Source organism: Grus americana, chromosome 1 (assembly GCF_028858705.1).
Source record: "Grus americana isolate bGruAme1 chromosome 1, bGruAme1.mat, whole genome shotgun sequence".
Taxonomy (NCBI): Eukaryota; Metazoa; Chordata; class Aves; order Gruiformes; family Gruidae; genus Grus; species Grus americana.
This window is the reverse complement of record NC_072852.1, coordinates 133,557,690-133,571,931: the sequence shown is the minus strand read 5'-3', so window position 1 is coordinate 133,571,931 and position 14,242 is coordinate 133,557,690. Positions and strand designations below refer to the sequence as shown.

At 41.8% G+C, this 14,242-nt stretch overlaps 1 protein-coding gene across 2 annotated transcripts; it reads left to right on the top strand.

Moving 5' to 3' along the window:
• Positions 1 to 430: 430 nt before the first annotated feature.
• PDHA1 (pyruvate dehydrogenase E1 subunit alpha 1) lies at positions 431 to 14,141 on the top strand. Of its 2 annotated transcripts, XM_054838390.1 has the most exons (12): positions 431 to 681; positions 2,102 to 2,116; positions 3,507 to 3,575; positions 5,136 to 5,309; positions 6,055 to 6,181; positions 8,626 to 8,717; positions 9,070 to 9,162; positions 10,592 to 10,747; positions 10,988 to 11,059; positions 11,945 to 12,012; positions 12,888 to 12,996; positions 13,677 to 14,141. In XM_054838390.1, the coding sequence occupies exons 1-12, from the start codon at positions 613 to 615 to the stop codon at positions 13,839 to 13,841; spliced, it is 1,209 nt and encodes a 402-aa protein (XP_054694365.1). In that variant the 5' UTR covers positions 431 to 612; the 3' UTR covers positions 13,842 to 14,141. The 2 variants fall into 2 exon arrangements, with proteins under 2 accessions (XP_054694365.1, XP_054694374.1); XM_054838399.1 differs by lacking the exon at positions 2,102 to 2,116 and having other exon boundaries at positions 432 to 681.
• Positions 14,142 to 14,242: the final 101 nt, after the last annotated feature.

The following is a 14,242-nucleotide window of genomic DNA, read 5'->3' as shown; positions in this document are numbered from 1 at the left end:
CCGGCTGGGGAAGAGGTGGCATGTCCGCAACACCCCTTTTCCTATCAGGCTGGCCAAGGTCGGCATTAATCCAGGTACACTTGCTAGACTCCAAGGTTTTTTGAACAAAATAATCTTATTCACCTTCCCCTCCCGCCTCTGGGGGGGGGTCTCGCTGACCCCCCCCTCCCCGCACCGCCCCTCCTCCCGGACACAGCCCACACACCCGCCAGAAACCGCCACCGAGTGGGGGTGGCTCTGGGCCCGGCGCGGGGTGAGGCGGCAGGAGAGGCTTACGACAGAAGACAATCCCGACCGCCGCCACCGGCAGAAGGGCTTACCGAGCGGGTGTCCGCCCGTCACTGCCCGCCGCGCCCCGCCGAGCAGCTGCCTCACCGCCTCGGCAACCGGGCCCCGCGCATGCGCGCCGCGGAGGAGAGACGCAGGGAAAGACGCCGGTCGGCCCGTCGCTCGGGAGCGAGTTTCGGCTGGCGTCGTGAGCGCCGTCACTTCGGGGAGCGTGTCGGTTGGCCAGGGGGGCGGGCGGTTGGCGGTCGCGGCCGGGTTGGGCGGTGGCTGAAGGAGACTAGAGGACGGGGTCCCGCGCCAGGTACTGCCGTCCTTCCCCGCTCCATGCGCAAGATGTTGCTGGCCGCGCTCTCCCGGGTGCTGCAGGGTCCGGCCGCCGCCGCCGGGAGGACGGTGAGTGCGGCCGTTACCTGTCCGGCCGGAACGCGGGGGACCAACGGCCCCAACGGGCGCGGCGGGGCAGCCTGGGGCTGGCGGGCGCCCCCTGTGTGGGGGGTGGGCGAAGCGGGGGGATGGGGGGGCGCTGCCTGTGGGGGCCGGGCGGGGGCGACGACCGGTGCCGCCTCAGCCGTCCCGTCACTCGCCCGGCGCGTGGGCTGGCGCGGGCCCTGCCGGGGCGCGGCGTGAGAGCGGCGTGTCCGTTGGTACGGCACGGCTGCCGCGGCAGGGTCACGGTTTGTCCTTTGGAGATAGCCCGGGTGTAACGGCTGGCAGCCCGGTTGCTTGGTTCCGGCGGCAAAATAAAACTTTTTTTATTATTAAAAAAAGGTTTTTTTTCTCCTCTGTGTAAAATACTGCGAGAAAATACCGCTTTTTCTTCACGGTGTCACAATTCGGGACGAAGGTGTGCGGGCAGGGCAGGGCAGGGCCGGGCCGGGCCTTGCAGCGGCGGTGCCGGCTGGAGCAGGGGCCGCAGGAAAGCTGGCGGCTGTAGCTGCCCGGGCAGGGACCCTCGGTCGCCTCGGTGAGCGGGAGTCGCTTTGCTGTTTGATTTTTACTGTGTGTAAGGGGTTCGGATTCATGTCTGAAACCCTTTTCTGGGCCCTTCACTTTGATTTATTTTACTTATATATACTCTGACTGTCAGCGCAGGTCAGAGCCTGAGCAGAGGGGGTAAATGTACTCTTCTCGTCCCATTCTAAATTCAGCCACCTGACCTTTTTTGAGCTGCTTTGTCTTTCTTTGCTCGAGCAACAGTCTCTTTTCGTTTCTTCCTGAATTTTCTTTAAAGTGTTATATTTTTTTTGGCATTAGTGTTTCACTTGTGTTTTATGTCTTGCATGAAAAAAAAAGCAGCTCTTCCTATGTCTATTGGAACTATATGCCTATACTATATGGAATATGTATCTAAAAGTATTTCCTAATTTACAAGTAAAATATCTATATTAAAATTCTCAAACGTGGATGTGTAAAATTATTTCTCCACTGCAAGTACTTGGCCGGCTCCTGACATCTGCACTTTCCTGGAAGTCCAAACTAGATCTGGTTTGGATATTTCAATACAGATTTTTTGGATCCTAGTGTCTGCCAAATACGTACATATATGTCTTGAACTGGTCCTGTGCATTTATAGCGAAGGTATAAATTATCAAATAAATAGAAACAGTCTTAATCCATAAAGCAGTATTTTTTACCTACTTCGGGCATATTGCAAAGTGTGAAGATGGGTTTCCATGATGCAGAGCTTACCTATAAGGAAACTACATTTTACAGTGTTCTAGCTGCCTAATAATTTGCTGACTTCTCTTCCCCTAATTGTAACAGTTGCTTACTCTTTTTTTTTTTTTTTTCCTTCCAAATGCTGCTAACCTAGGGAGCTGTTAGTGAGGTAAGGCCTGAATCAGTTTTGTCAACGTTTGTTTTTGACATGTGTCCTGGCCATGTATTAGAACTTTAGCTTTTATGTTGTATTCAGGGCAGGGGGTTGGACTGGATGGTCCATTCCAGCCTCGGCCGTTCTGTGATACTGCGAATCCCAGATTCTTGATTTACTTCCACCTGTAGACGTAAAATAGCTTTTCCTCACCGATAATACTGATGCATTGTAATAAACACTGTAGAAACTTGGTTTAAAGAAAAAACTTTAAATATTTAATCTGATAATGGGGCAGGGGGAGGGGAGAGATCGTGATTGCTAAATCAAATATGCAAGAGTAGATAACCAAGATGGATTGAGAATTTTTTCCTGACTTTTTTCCAAGCTTTATACCTATCCATCAGACCTTTTTTTTTTGGAGACAGTGACCTGGACATTCTCAAAATTTTGAAATAATGAACCTTCAGCTAAACGTATGCAAATTCCATGGTTGAATGAGCTACTGAAATTTATGCGTAACTTAATTAGCAATACCATTTTGCCACTTAAAGATATAGTGGATTCCTCATGCTATGGCCACAGCGCATGCATGGACAGATGAATATCCTGTCTGATGCTGCAGCGAAACTTTAAAGTTATCTAAAAATACCAGATGTTTGTTAGTCAATAGCCTGTGTTCATTCTTTAAGACAGAACAGTAATGTATTTTTAAACATGCTTCTCGTCTCTCCCCTACCCTTCTGTTATTGTGTATTTCATGTATGTCACCCTTTATGTTTTTCTGTCATGTTTAAGTAGTGGCCGTGCTGTTACCCACTTAAATGATACTCTCTCTCTTCATTGCCTTGCATCCCCCTAACTTCTCTTTCTATTGAAAAGAAAGAGTGAAGTAGTTAATTTTCCAGAAATCTGCTGGGTTGTTTGTTTTTTGGTTTTGGTTTTTTTTGTTTGTTTGTTTTGGTGTGGGTTTTATTTTTCAAATACATTTTTTGTTCTGTCAAGGCAAAATTCCAATCAGTGGAGAGCACCATGAAAACCTGCATTGGTGCTCCCTACTCATATAGGCACTGGCATGTGAAGGGAAAAATAATGATTTTTGTGGTTTTGATGCTCTTCACAGTCTTTCGAAACTTACTGTTTTTATTTTAGATAATCAAGGGTGTTACAAATTTGAAAATCTGTTATCTTTTTCTAATCTTAACTTTAAATACTGGGTTTTAAAGGACTTCTAGCACATATCTACAAAATAAAAGTTCTCTAGTGTTATAGGGGTATATCACTGGTGAGTTTATTTCACAAATTATTTCAATTTGGGAGTACTGTTAGGAATTACTTGAGAATTCACTTTTGCTTAAGAATTATATTTAAATACTGCTCATGTTTTGGTTTTGTCTTTTTTTAGGCATCTCGAGTGATGGTAGCGTCACGTAACTATGCAGACTTTGCAAATGAAGCTACGTTTGAAATTAAGGTAAAGAAGCTGAACGCTTAATGCTGGCATTCCGTGTAAGCGCTTGTTGTAGATCTTGACGGGATGGACTGCCCCCCTTATCTTTTCAATTATAAACATACTGTTTGAATTTCCAGAACCAAACCCCTCACTACCTGGCCTGATTTCTAAATGCAGCTGGAAGTACTGTGCGTGGCAGTATGTAGTAATGTTACTTGTTTCTGAAGAATGTGAAGTAGTGATTCTTTGCAGCTGTGATACTGCAATGCAGCTGTGAGAATGGAGTCACAAAGGAGCGAAGAACCTTTTCTGTTCTGAGGGAAGAGTATTAATGTTTCCTTAATGTTTTTAAAACAAATAGCTGGTGTTTGTTGCCTGCCCTTCTTTCCATCTCCCTCTTGTTTACGGAGTCATGGGTGCTGTATCCCAGATGTGCAACTGATTGAGGTCCATATGGATTTTGGAGGAAAAAATATGGCATCCTTTAAATGCTTGACTTGGTGCTGCTCCAGAAATGTGTTATATTCTGTGAGTTTTCCACTGTGGCTTCCATTGGCAGTAGCGTTTGTGCTGGCTCTTCATTCAGGAATTGATAAAAGAAAATCTGAAAGACATTATTTGGTTTTCCTTCTACCCACTCCCTGTGTCTCCATGTCTGTAAAGTATTAAAATTGTATCACAGGTGGTAGGGAGGGACAATACTTTTATACGAAAAATCTTTTCTGAGTAAATACCAGGTTTAATGTTTGGTCCTGTGTTGATTACAAGACTCCTAAGTTGCTATTGTTATGTGAACTCTGAAGCAGAGCTGTCTGAGAGTAGTGTGCCCGTGTGTTACATCCAGTTCATATAGGTGTCAGTGGATTTGCTGTGGAGAGACTCTTGCTTTAATATAAACTGTCTTTAACCTGTATAGCAGTATTTTGGCCATTTAATCTGCGCTGACAGAGTAATTTGTTTGGTCTGTTCCACTGAACTGGACCGATTTTTTTTAATTATTATTATTTTTAATTTTTATTTTATTTGTTTATTTTGTATGGGTGGCTAAAATCAGCCCTCCCTCAGTAGAGCCCATAGTTTGGGGAAGAAGTTGTATTGTACACATAGTGATGTGGCTGGTGCAGCGGTGGTTTTTTACTGCTTGTTAGAAGTGGTGGTAGAAGAGGTGAGGTGCAGTCGTAGGACCAGATCTTACAAACTTTCACAAAGGAAACTCCTCTGTCTTTCTCCTCTCTTCACTAAGCCTTTGTAGCTCTTACCAAGTATTTGGCCTGCAGGTACCATGGAAATGTGTTTTTCCCATATTTTGTGAGGACTGTAGATCGTCTACTGCTAGTAGGAACTACAAGGCTTCATTTCACGAGTGGAAATATGTCTTAATTAAAAGTAAAGCTTTTATTTTCCTGAACATGTAAATAGCACACAAACCTTACAGTTATTTTGACCTATGAATTTAGGTTTTACTGGCTTTCTTTTTTAAAAAGATATTACACTCTGAATTTTGAAATGGCACATCATAAAAAAATATTCATAAATAGGATGAACTACTTTCAGGAAATAACTGCTTGTTCAACTTTGCAGAAATGTGACCTCCATCGCCTGGAAGAAGGCCCTAGTACCACAGCAGTGATGACTCGAGAGGAGGGGCTCCATTACTACAAGACCATGCAGACCATACGACGCATGGAGTTGAAGTCTGACCAGCTGTACAAGCAGAAGATCATCCGTGGCTTCTGCCACTTATATGATGGTCAGGTGAGACTTTTTTTTTCCAAGAGGTTTTATGTTGTCTTGCCCCACTTAATGGAGGGATTTGAATAGAGTGGAATGTAAATCTAGAACTGAGTATCTGTGTACAATGTCTGAAGCTGTAGCTGGATTCATGATTTACTTCATTATTTCTTTTAAAACACTGAGCACACAAGGGAATCCCTGAGGGCTTGTGAATAGCAGTGGGAAGAGAGAAAACAAGGTGCAGCTGTAGATGAACTGAATGTGAGGAATGGGCAACTGCAGCACATTCAGTTCAGCATGGTTGGGGGCCCACATCCTTCTCATCAAGCTTCATTGGTGGATTTTGTTCCAGTGCTTCGTAGATCACGTGCCCACTAAAAAGCTACAGCCAAGAGAAGGAACTTCACCAGTGTAGTGAAACTTTGCTGTCTGTCCATTCCCCCATGCCATTTTTGAATTGGAGTTGTTTAGATACTTCATCTGGAAGATGGGTGTAGAAAAAGTCCACAGATTTTTGCAGCTTCTGTTTCCCCTCCTGTCTGCTTTTGTTAGTCACAATCAGGTTGGAATTTGAAGCCCAAGGCTGTGGTAGCTCCAGGCTTGCCGCCCCTTGAGGTTTAAGGCAATCTCCTGTATCTGTGCTCTTCCTATTTTCTGCTGATTACTTGATGTATGGAGGATCATAGGTAGCCCTTGCCACACTGCTGACTGTGGAAGTTGTGTGCTTTTCTTCTTTGGTAATAAGCTTACTTTTCCTTTGTAACAGGAGGCTTGCTGTGTAGGGCTTGAAGTTGCCATAAAGCCTACAGACCACGTGATAACAGCTTACAGAGCTCATGGCTTTACCTATGCACGAGGAGTGCCTGTTCGAGAAATTCTCGCTGAACTTACAGGTTTGTGCTAAGTAAAATGAAGATTCATGTGCTGCTGTACTTGTCAGAAGTTTTTATTCAAATTCAAAATGATGTCGATGCACAAAGTATACTGAGGCTTCAGAAGCAGTTTAGTGACATAGCAGAATAAATCAATTTTATAATTTTATGCTGCAACCACTTTTTACTATAAAAGGTAAGGAATATTTAAGTGCAGGTACTTCTAAAGCACAAATTCAGAAAATTTTTCTTGATACCATATGCTGTATTTGCTGTGCTGCAGCAGCTTATTTAAATGGAACTTGCTGGTGGTAGACATTTGTTCTCAATAGGACAGAGCATTACCCTTGCTAGGAGAGAGACATGGATTTTCAGAATTACGCTGCTGAAGTCTTAGGAAGACTGGTAAACACTGCCTGTAATGGTAAACTGGATGGTTTGGGAAAATTTGACTGTAACAAGAATATTAAATGGTAATCTAGACAGATCTAAGATTTTGCAGAAAGGAGAGATGGTTATTCACAATAGGGTTGTAGGTGGAGCTGGGAAGAGAAGAGAGGATCAGCCTGCTAAACTCTTAGACATCTGTGAACAGATGCCAGAAGTGAAAAATGAACAAGGAGTTTGAAGGCCTTTATGAATCATTGGTAAAGACTTGATCTGAGAATTTGCATGCTTGAAACATTAATACAGGAAAGCACGTTTTGGAGGTAGACAAAGGGTATGGTTTTGTATACTAAGAATGTATGTGTGTGCCATGAATGCATATTAATAATGTGCATGAAAGCCCAGAGTCTAGTGGATGATCAACTTGCCAAGTGTCACTGGATACTGGTAAGAGAGAGAGGAAATGAGGAGATTGTCATGACTGAAGTCTACTGTTGGCCCTGAAACTATAAATATCAGTGATGATAGGGTTTGGGGGTTTTTTCTTTATTTCTTTTCATGACACACATTGTCTTCTATAGCATTATGCTTGGGTTTAGTGGGATTCTTATAATTGAGAAAAAGCAGCCACCAGGCAGAGACTGTAGTTCCAAGAAACGACGCTTGGGGCAAGTTTCTAGAGAGGAGTGCTGCTGCAGCTGATTCTTGCAAACAAAGGTCTTGACTGAAAATGCCAAACTGAAAGACAGCCTGAGTTACAGTGACCAGGAAATGACAGAATTAAAAAGTCTTTGAAGGAGCAGGAAGCAGTCACCCAAAATAAGACTATTAGATCCTACAGGTAACAGTCTTCTACAGAAGAGGACTTTTCAGAAGAATTGACAATTCCCTGAGAAATGGTTTTGTGGATGTCAAAGCAGATTGTTGTAAGAAGAGTAGAAAGTATAGCAGGAAGTGACATTGCTCAATCAGGAGGTCGTAGATAAAATACATGAGAGCATTGTACAAAAAGTGGAGGGAGATTACTAAAGTTTAATTACACTGAAGAAAAATAGTTTTTTGATTAAAATTAGACAATCTTCTTCTTTTCTTTTTTTCTTTGGCCCTAGCTGGCAGAATCCATAAAAGCTCACATGAAACCAGTTCATAAGCATGTGAAAGGTACAAGAAAGACCAGTAATAAAAATGATCCGCTATTAAGTAAGAAAGAGAAGTACAAATTCCAGAAGAGAGATTCAGCTTCTAAAATAAACACCAAAGCTAAGGCAAAAAAAAAAACCCAACAAAAAAACCAACCCAAACCCCAACAAACAAGCTGTGCTTATTAGAAATAAAATCGAAGCCTCTGTGGTTAGTAACAAGAGAGATTAGAATAAGGAACAGAGTGGGCTCATGAGAAATTCTGTGTTCTTAGATCAGCTCATTTAAATAGGGTTTGTTGTGATGCTTCATGGACCACCAGTTATCTTCAAGCTGCAGCTTGTGTAAAGCTGGGCTAGGTGACCTTTTGATGTTGATCCCAGGGTGGGATGGGGAGTTGTTGGTTGTTTTGGTTTGTTTGTTTGTTAGTTTAAGTGTTCTATCTGTAATTTTTACTTCTGGTTATTGTCACAGGGAAGACAAGTGTAGATTATTGCAACTAATTTGGAACAGTGTTCATATCTTTCTTGCAGAAGCCAAAAGCAATAAGGACTGTATATACTTCTTCCAGATTACCTATATCAGAAATATAGACCATGTTGGCTATTAAAAAAAGCCACCCATATTTATCAGAAAGTGCTTTTGTATATTAGGAGACTGAAACTTCTTGGTTGGTTTTAAAATATCTTCTTAATCTCATTCTGCATTTCCTGAATTTGTTTTAATTATTTTTCTCTTCTCCTTCCTTCTCTTATTTGTTTTGTGATATATTTAACAGTAAACTCTTTGGGGAGAGACCACTGTATCTTAACTCTGCATAGATCTAATGACAACAAAATGGTCGTAGTGTTACTGCCTTTAGGAACTGAATTAGATGTTCCCATTTGCATAGCATTTTTCCTCCAAAAAAAAAGAATTGCTTGTTATTCATTTTTCAGGGCGAAAAGGAGGATGTGTGAAGGGAAAAGGAGGATCAATGCATATGTATACCAAAAACTTCTATGGTGGCAATGGTATTGTTGGTGCTCAGGTATATACATGACTTCTACTTTAAAGCACAAGTTGAATTTGACTCATGTCCTGTGCCAGTGTTTCCTCTCATTTTTGTGGTGTGAGCTTGTATGCAGATACCATTGCTCTGTGGCTATTAAATCTGTTATGTCTTTATTCTGGTTTGCTCACCATTTTGTAAACTGTAGCAAAAATGAATCAAATTGAGAATATAGTTTATGTTTTGGCTGTAATACGTATTGGAACAAATGGAAGTGGGTTGTTAAGAACTTGTTGAGCAGATCTCTAACAGTGTAAAAGTACAAGCCGCCTATCTTCGACTCCACTAAACATTGTTCTAAACTTTCGGTTTGTCCTCTACTCTGTGATAGGTTCCTCTTGGAGCTGGGATTGCGCTGGCCTGTAAATACTTTGGTAAAAATGAAGTCTGTCTCACGCTGTATGGGGATGGTGCAGCCAATCAGGTAAACGATGTGGATCTGTGTGGAGGAGTGTGACTGTGGGTGATCAATTCCCCTCCTGTGAACTGTGAGCTCTGCCTTTCCACCGAATGGTGGGAGAGTACCTTTCACCCTGGGGGTGTAGTACCTGCAACCTGGGCAACGTCTGACTTGGAACTTAGGCTGAGATTTGTGTGTTGGGCTTTCTGCTGCAAGGATGCTTTATTAATGGAGGCCTGATGCTGAAAAAGCAATTCTGGCAAGAGAAGACAATGCATGCCCTGTGTCCTGCAGTCTACTGCAGTTTGTCTTGGGGCTTTTGTTGTGAAGTGCTGTTCACCGAGACCAACTCCCTGTAGGTGGCCAGGTAGCTTGCAAATTTTGGACGCTGGCACATCTTATTTGTGTTTTCTTAGGCATTTGAGTAGGGGTGTGTTTTGAGTGCTGTATAGTCTTCAGAGGAGTGGTTCAGCTGAACAGTTAGAAGTTAATTGCTAGGTGCTCTTTATACAGCAGGAATGTAGCATGTGCTTGGATTTCTTGCATTTTTTTCGTCATGTTTTGGGTCTGCCCCTGTCCTTCCCCACCAGTTTTGAACTCTGCCGTTGTTGCTGGGGTGCAGGGAAAGCTGTTCAGCTCCTTCCCTCCTGGAGTGCTCTAGTACCGAGGGAGCGAGTGGGGCTAATGGTCAGTTATGTGAAGGCTGCTCGAGTCATGGCAGGAGGGGTTTCCAGTTACTCTTGTTATCTTCTTTCCAGTTGTGCATGGCTTATCTGACACCCTAAAGCCTCTGTGCTGTAAGGAGAGCTCTGAACGATAGCAGTGAAGGTGACAGTGCTACTGAATGGGGAGAAACATGTAACTTACATTTCTGAAGACAAGGGAGAGGACAGAGCATCTCGCTGAGCCACTTGTGACACTGAGACAATTATCTTCGTGTTTTGAGCAGAGACATCAGGCCAGATAATAAATTGGTGGTTTAGAGTGTACTGTTGATCCGATTTCCCACTTCTAAAACACGGGTGAAGAATCTCAGAGGTTCTTGGTTTTCCCTGTCTGACACTACAGTAGCAAGGCTGATGCAGTCACTGTGGTTGAGCTTTTCTTTTACTTTGCTGTAACAGCATCCTGCCAGATTAATCAATTGTGAAGTTTTTTATGACTATTGCTGAAACATGTCAGTTAAAGTTGAAGGTTTTGTGCTACCCTAACACAGAGCCTGAAATAGGTTTAAAAATTAAGTTCTATAAACTATTAGTTGAGGTGAAAGTTACCTCGTATAGTGTAGCTTCTCTTTTATTCCTGCTGAGCTGCAGCAAGTGGCTGGTTTCGGATCACTTTCAGTATTAAAATTTCTCCTAGCTAGATCTCTGCAACTGAATGATTTTCAGCAGAGCATAATGCTTGAGGGCTGAGCTCCCTGTCTAGATGTAACTTGGTCTTTTTCTTTCAGGGCCAGATATTTGAAACATACAATATGGCTGCCTTATGGAAGTTGCCTTGTATTTTTATCTGTGAGAACAATCGGTATGGGATGGGAACTTCGGTTGAAAGAGCTGCAGCCAGTACTGACTACTACAAGAGAGGAGACTTCATTCCAGGGCTGAGGGTGAGTATGGTCACAGCCTTTTTTGAGGGGAGGGGTGGGGGGGCAGGTGATGTGCCTGGACACACCTCCACAATACATACCTACGTATGTATGTATCTTATTTATACATATATTTGTAAATATTTTTTTAAATACAGGAAAATCTGAAACAATTCCTGTTGCACTTGTGGAAGTACTGAAATTGGAAGTTTGGGGGTTGGTATTTTTTTTTCACCTCAACTTGTAGTTTTTGTTTATCAGGTGGATGGAATGGATGTACTCTGTGTTAGAGAAGCGGCAAAGTTTGCAGCTGAGTACTGTAGAGCTGGAAAAGTAAGTCTGTAATCATCATTCCTTTTCCATAGGTGAAATTCTTAGCCAGATTATTGTTGCATAAAAGCTTCCTCATCTAGCCCATTTTCTTCAATCACTATTGAAACTTTCTCACCTTTATTTCTTTTTTTCTCCACAGTATTGAACCTGTAAGCAATTGAGTGGTTCTTTAATTTTGTTAGAATTTCTTAACATTTAATCGGTATTAACCAAGCATTTTAAAATATATATATATATATATACATATAATGCTGATACTCTCTCATCTTTTTTCCCATTTCTACCCCAGTTAAATTCTGTTGTGAAACATGTTCTGACTGTCAGGCAGTTGTGTTCTTTGTGAAGAGATTAATTAGGGGAAGCATCAAGGAAAGTAGTAATCATGCTATAATTACAACAACTGGAAAGTGAAAAGTTTTGTGAGTCAGCATTAGTGTCTGCCACCTAAGTATGATATGCTGGTTTTGAAGATTTTTCACATTTGGCGAAATAATGTTTACGCTGGGAACGTACAGCATAAAAAGAAGGAGGTTTATACAGAAGAATAAGGTTCTGTGAGTTACGGTCTTACAGTGAAACAACGGGTAGTTTGAAATAGTCTGAGTAATGATGGGAAGACATTGGAAGGGAAGCAATTGTCTACTGTTGCTCAATAAGAATATGAGAATAAATGCTTACAATTATCAACATATGCTTTCATTTGAAAAGAGTTAAGTTTCATTTTACTAGTTGTGATAATGTTATGTAAATTAAACTGAGAAAAAAAACATTGAATTAAAATAATTCATCACTGGTGCAATTCATCTATAGCAAATACTTGCTGCTGTAACAACAAATTGGTCACTCAGGGTGGTAACACTCTCTATTGTTTTTTTTCTTTTCAAGGGGCCTATTCTGATGGAGTTACAGACATACCGTTATCACGGGCACAGTATGAGTGACCCTGGAATAAGGTACTGTGATATTCCTTCTCAGCATTCACTGAAAACAAAGAAGTATTGATGGTCAAAATCCTAAAAGTTTTGGTTTCAATCATTAAATCCATTGCAAAGTGCATAGAAAGGTTATGATGAAATTGCTATGAGCAGTCTGGTTGGTGCTTATCAACTCATCTCATTGCTCAGTTGATAATCCATGGCCACGTAACATACTTGTTTTACTTGCGGTATTAAGAGGGTTAGTTCTAGAATGAGCACAAAGTCAGTTAAACTTCTGTACTTTCTATTACTGAATTCTGCTTTCAGTGTGACTTTATGGTGTGTTCTAATTAAATGTTGACTGAAAAGCAGCATGCTCTTCCAGGGTTTTTAGAGTATTTAAAGCTAAAATTACAGGAACAGTTTGGACTGTCAAGTGGGACACTTATTGAAATTACAAATATACAGGTGCCAAAAAGACTGGGGCATCATGCCAGCTGACAAATCTGAATTTATCTACGTGAAGTAGAGGTGTATCCCAATGCTTTGTTGCGAACTTGCAGTGAATTGGAAGCAGGCAGCGAGTCAGGCAGGCCCCCCTTAGGGGAGATGGGAAGGAGGAAATATGGCCCCTTGTAGTAACTGTCTGAGGCTGGAGTTGCTCCTCTTTCGCTGCCTACATTATACTCAAGGCTGGAGCTACTTTAGCTCGGTTGCTGCTTACAGATCTAAGAAGTGTTCTAGGTGTAGCTGTGCCAGCCTTTGAGTGATGAATGGTGCTGTATTTTCATTGCATTTCCGACAATTCTTTGGTTCGCTCTTTTTTCCTAAAAGTGAGTTGGGTCCAGAACCTCTCTGCTATTCAAGGACACCACTGAAGAAGTTCATGTCTCTGCTTATCTTGCTCCTAGCTATCGTACTCGAGAAGAAATTCAAGAAGTGAGAAGCAAAAGTGATCCCATTACTTTGCTGAAGGACAGAATGGTCAACAATAATCTTGCTAGCATTGAAGAATTAAAGGTATGGCTTTTAGTTGCTATTTAAGCAAACTGTTGAGCATTCTCCCACTAGTGATCTCTGAAAAGCACATCATAGGCCATCACTTGAACTTTGAAGAACATTTTAACATCAATTTCATTGGTGAAGGTGAAGTTTTGTTGCAGATCGACTGATGCAGTTGCACTCTTCTGGAAAGGCATTTTGCTTGTGGGTGCTGAGTGTAACTTGGCACTGTAAGGCTGTGTGTATGGGGGTTAGTGCTTCAAATGCAGCTGTTGTCATATACTAACATGTAGAAATCAAAATTGCCCAGGCTTTCGCGACTACCTACGAAGCAAGTCTCTGAAAGGGAAATTATCAATAGTGAAAAGTCCTAGTGAAGGAGCCAGGAACCCTCTAAGCAAATGTTGTAAATACTTTCATCAGCTCTGTTTAAAACAATTGACATTGACACTCTCAGTGTTTTGCAGAATCAGAACTGAAAATGTAGCAGCTCAGTGGGGTCATTTTCCTCTGGCAGTGGGTTGCCTGTGCTATCCAAAAGGGACAAATGCTGCAGTGTAGTAGGAAGTTGTTACAGGTTTTTACTTTATAGACAGTGTTAACAATAATTCTGCCCAATACTTAATCATTGAGTTTAAATTCAAAATTACGCTGCTTTTTCTGAGCTGTCTTCTAATAAGCATCCATTTTTGGGTTAGGAAATTGATGTGGCTGTACGGAAGGAGATCGAGGAAGCTGCTCAGTTTGCTACCACTGACCCAGAGCCACCACTGGAAGAACTAGGTAACCACATCTACTTCAATGAGCCACCCTTTGAAGTGCGTGGCCCAAATCAGTGGATAAGGTACAAGTCTGTCAGCTAAAGGCCTCTTTTGTTGGCGTAACTTATTCATAAGAATAAGTGAATACATTTACAGGAACTATAATGATGCAGAAACAACTTTTAAGCTTATTTAAAAGCTCTTTCAAAAGAGGAAATGTGTGGGGAAAATCCATCTCAGTATGGACTTTCTTAAACATGTTGAATGTTGTTGCAGAAGGAGCTAAATTAAGACAAAGCAGTGGTTTATTTAAATTGCTATATATTTGCTTTACTGACTTTTCTTTGGATTGCTGTATGTGTTATGTACAGTGTTTAAAAAAAAAATTAAACTTTAACAACAGTTGTCTGGTGGTCTGTTTGCTTTGTTCCTTGATGAACTGCTTTCAAAAAAACGAAACACCCAAAAAAGCCATTTAGAGGCTATATTTTTGCTGCAGAAAA

Excerpts from the sequence above, each read along its gene's own strand:
- PDHA1 (XM_054838390.1), top strand. The coding sequence starts at position 613 with ATGCGCAAGATGTTGCTGGCCGCGCTCTCCCGGGTGCTGCAGGGTCCG. Across the intron at positions 6,182-8,625 it reads AATTCTCGCTGAACTTACAG|GGCGAAAAGGAGGATGTGTG; the intron begins GTTTGTGCTAAG and ends TTCATTTTTCAG. Across the intron at positions 12,013-12,887 it reads ATGAGTGACCCTGGAATAAG|CTATCGTACTCGAGAAGAAA; the intron begins GTACTGTGATAT and ends TCTTGCTCCTAG.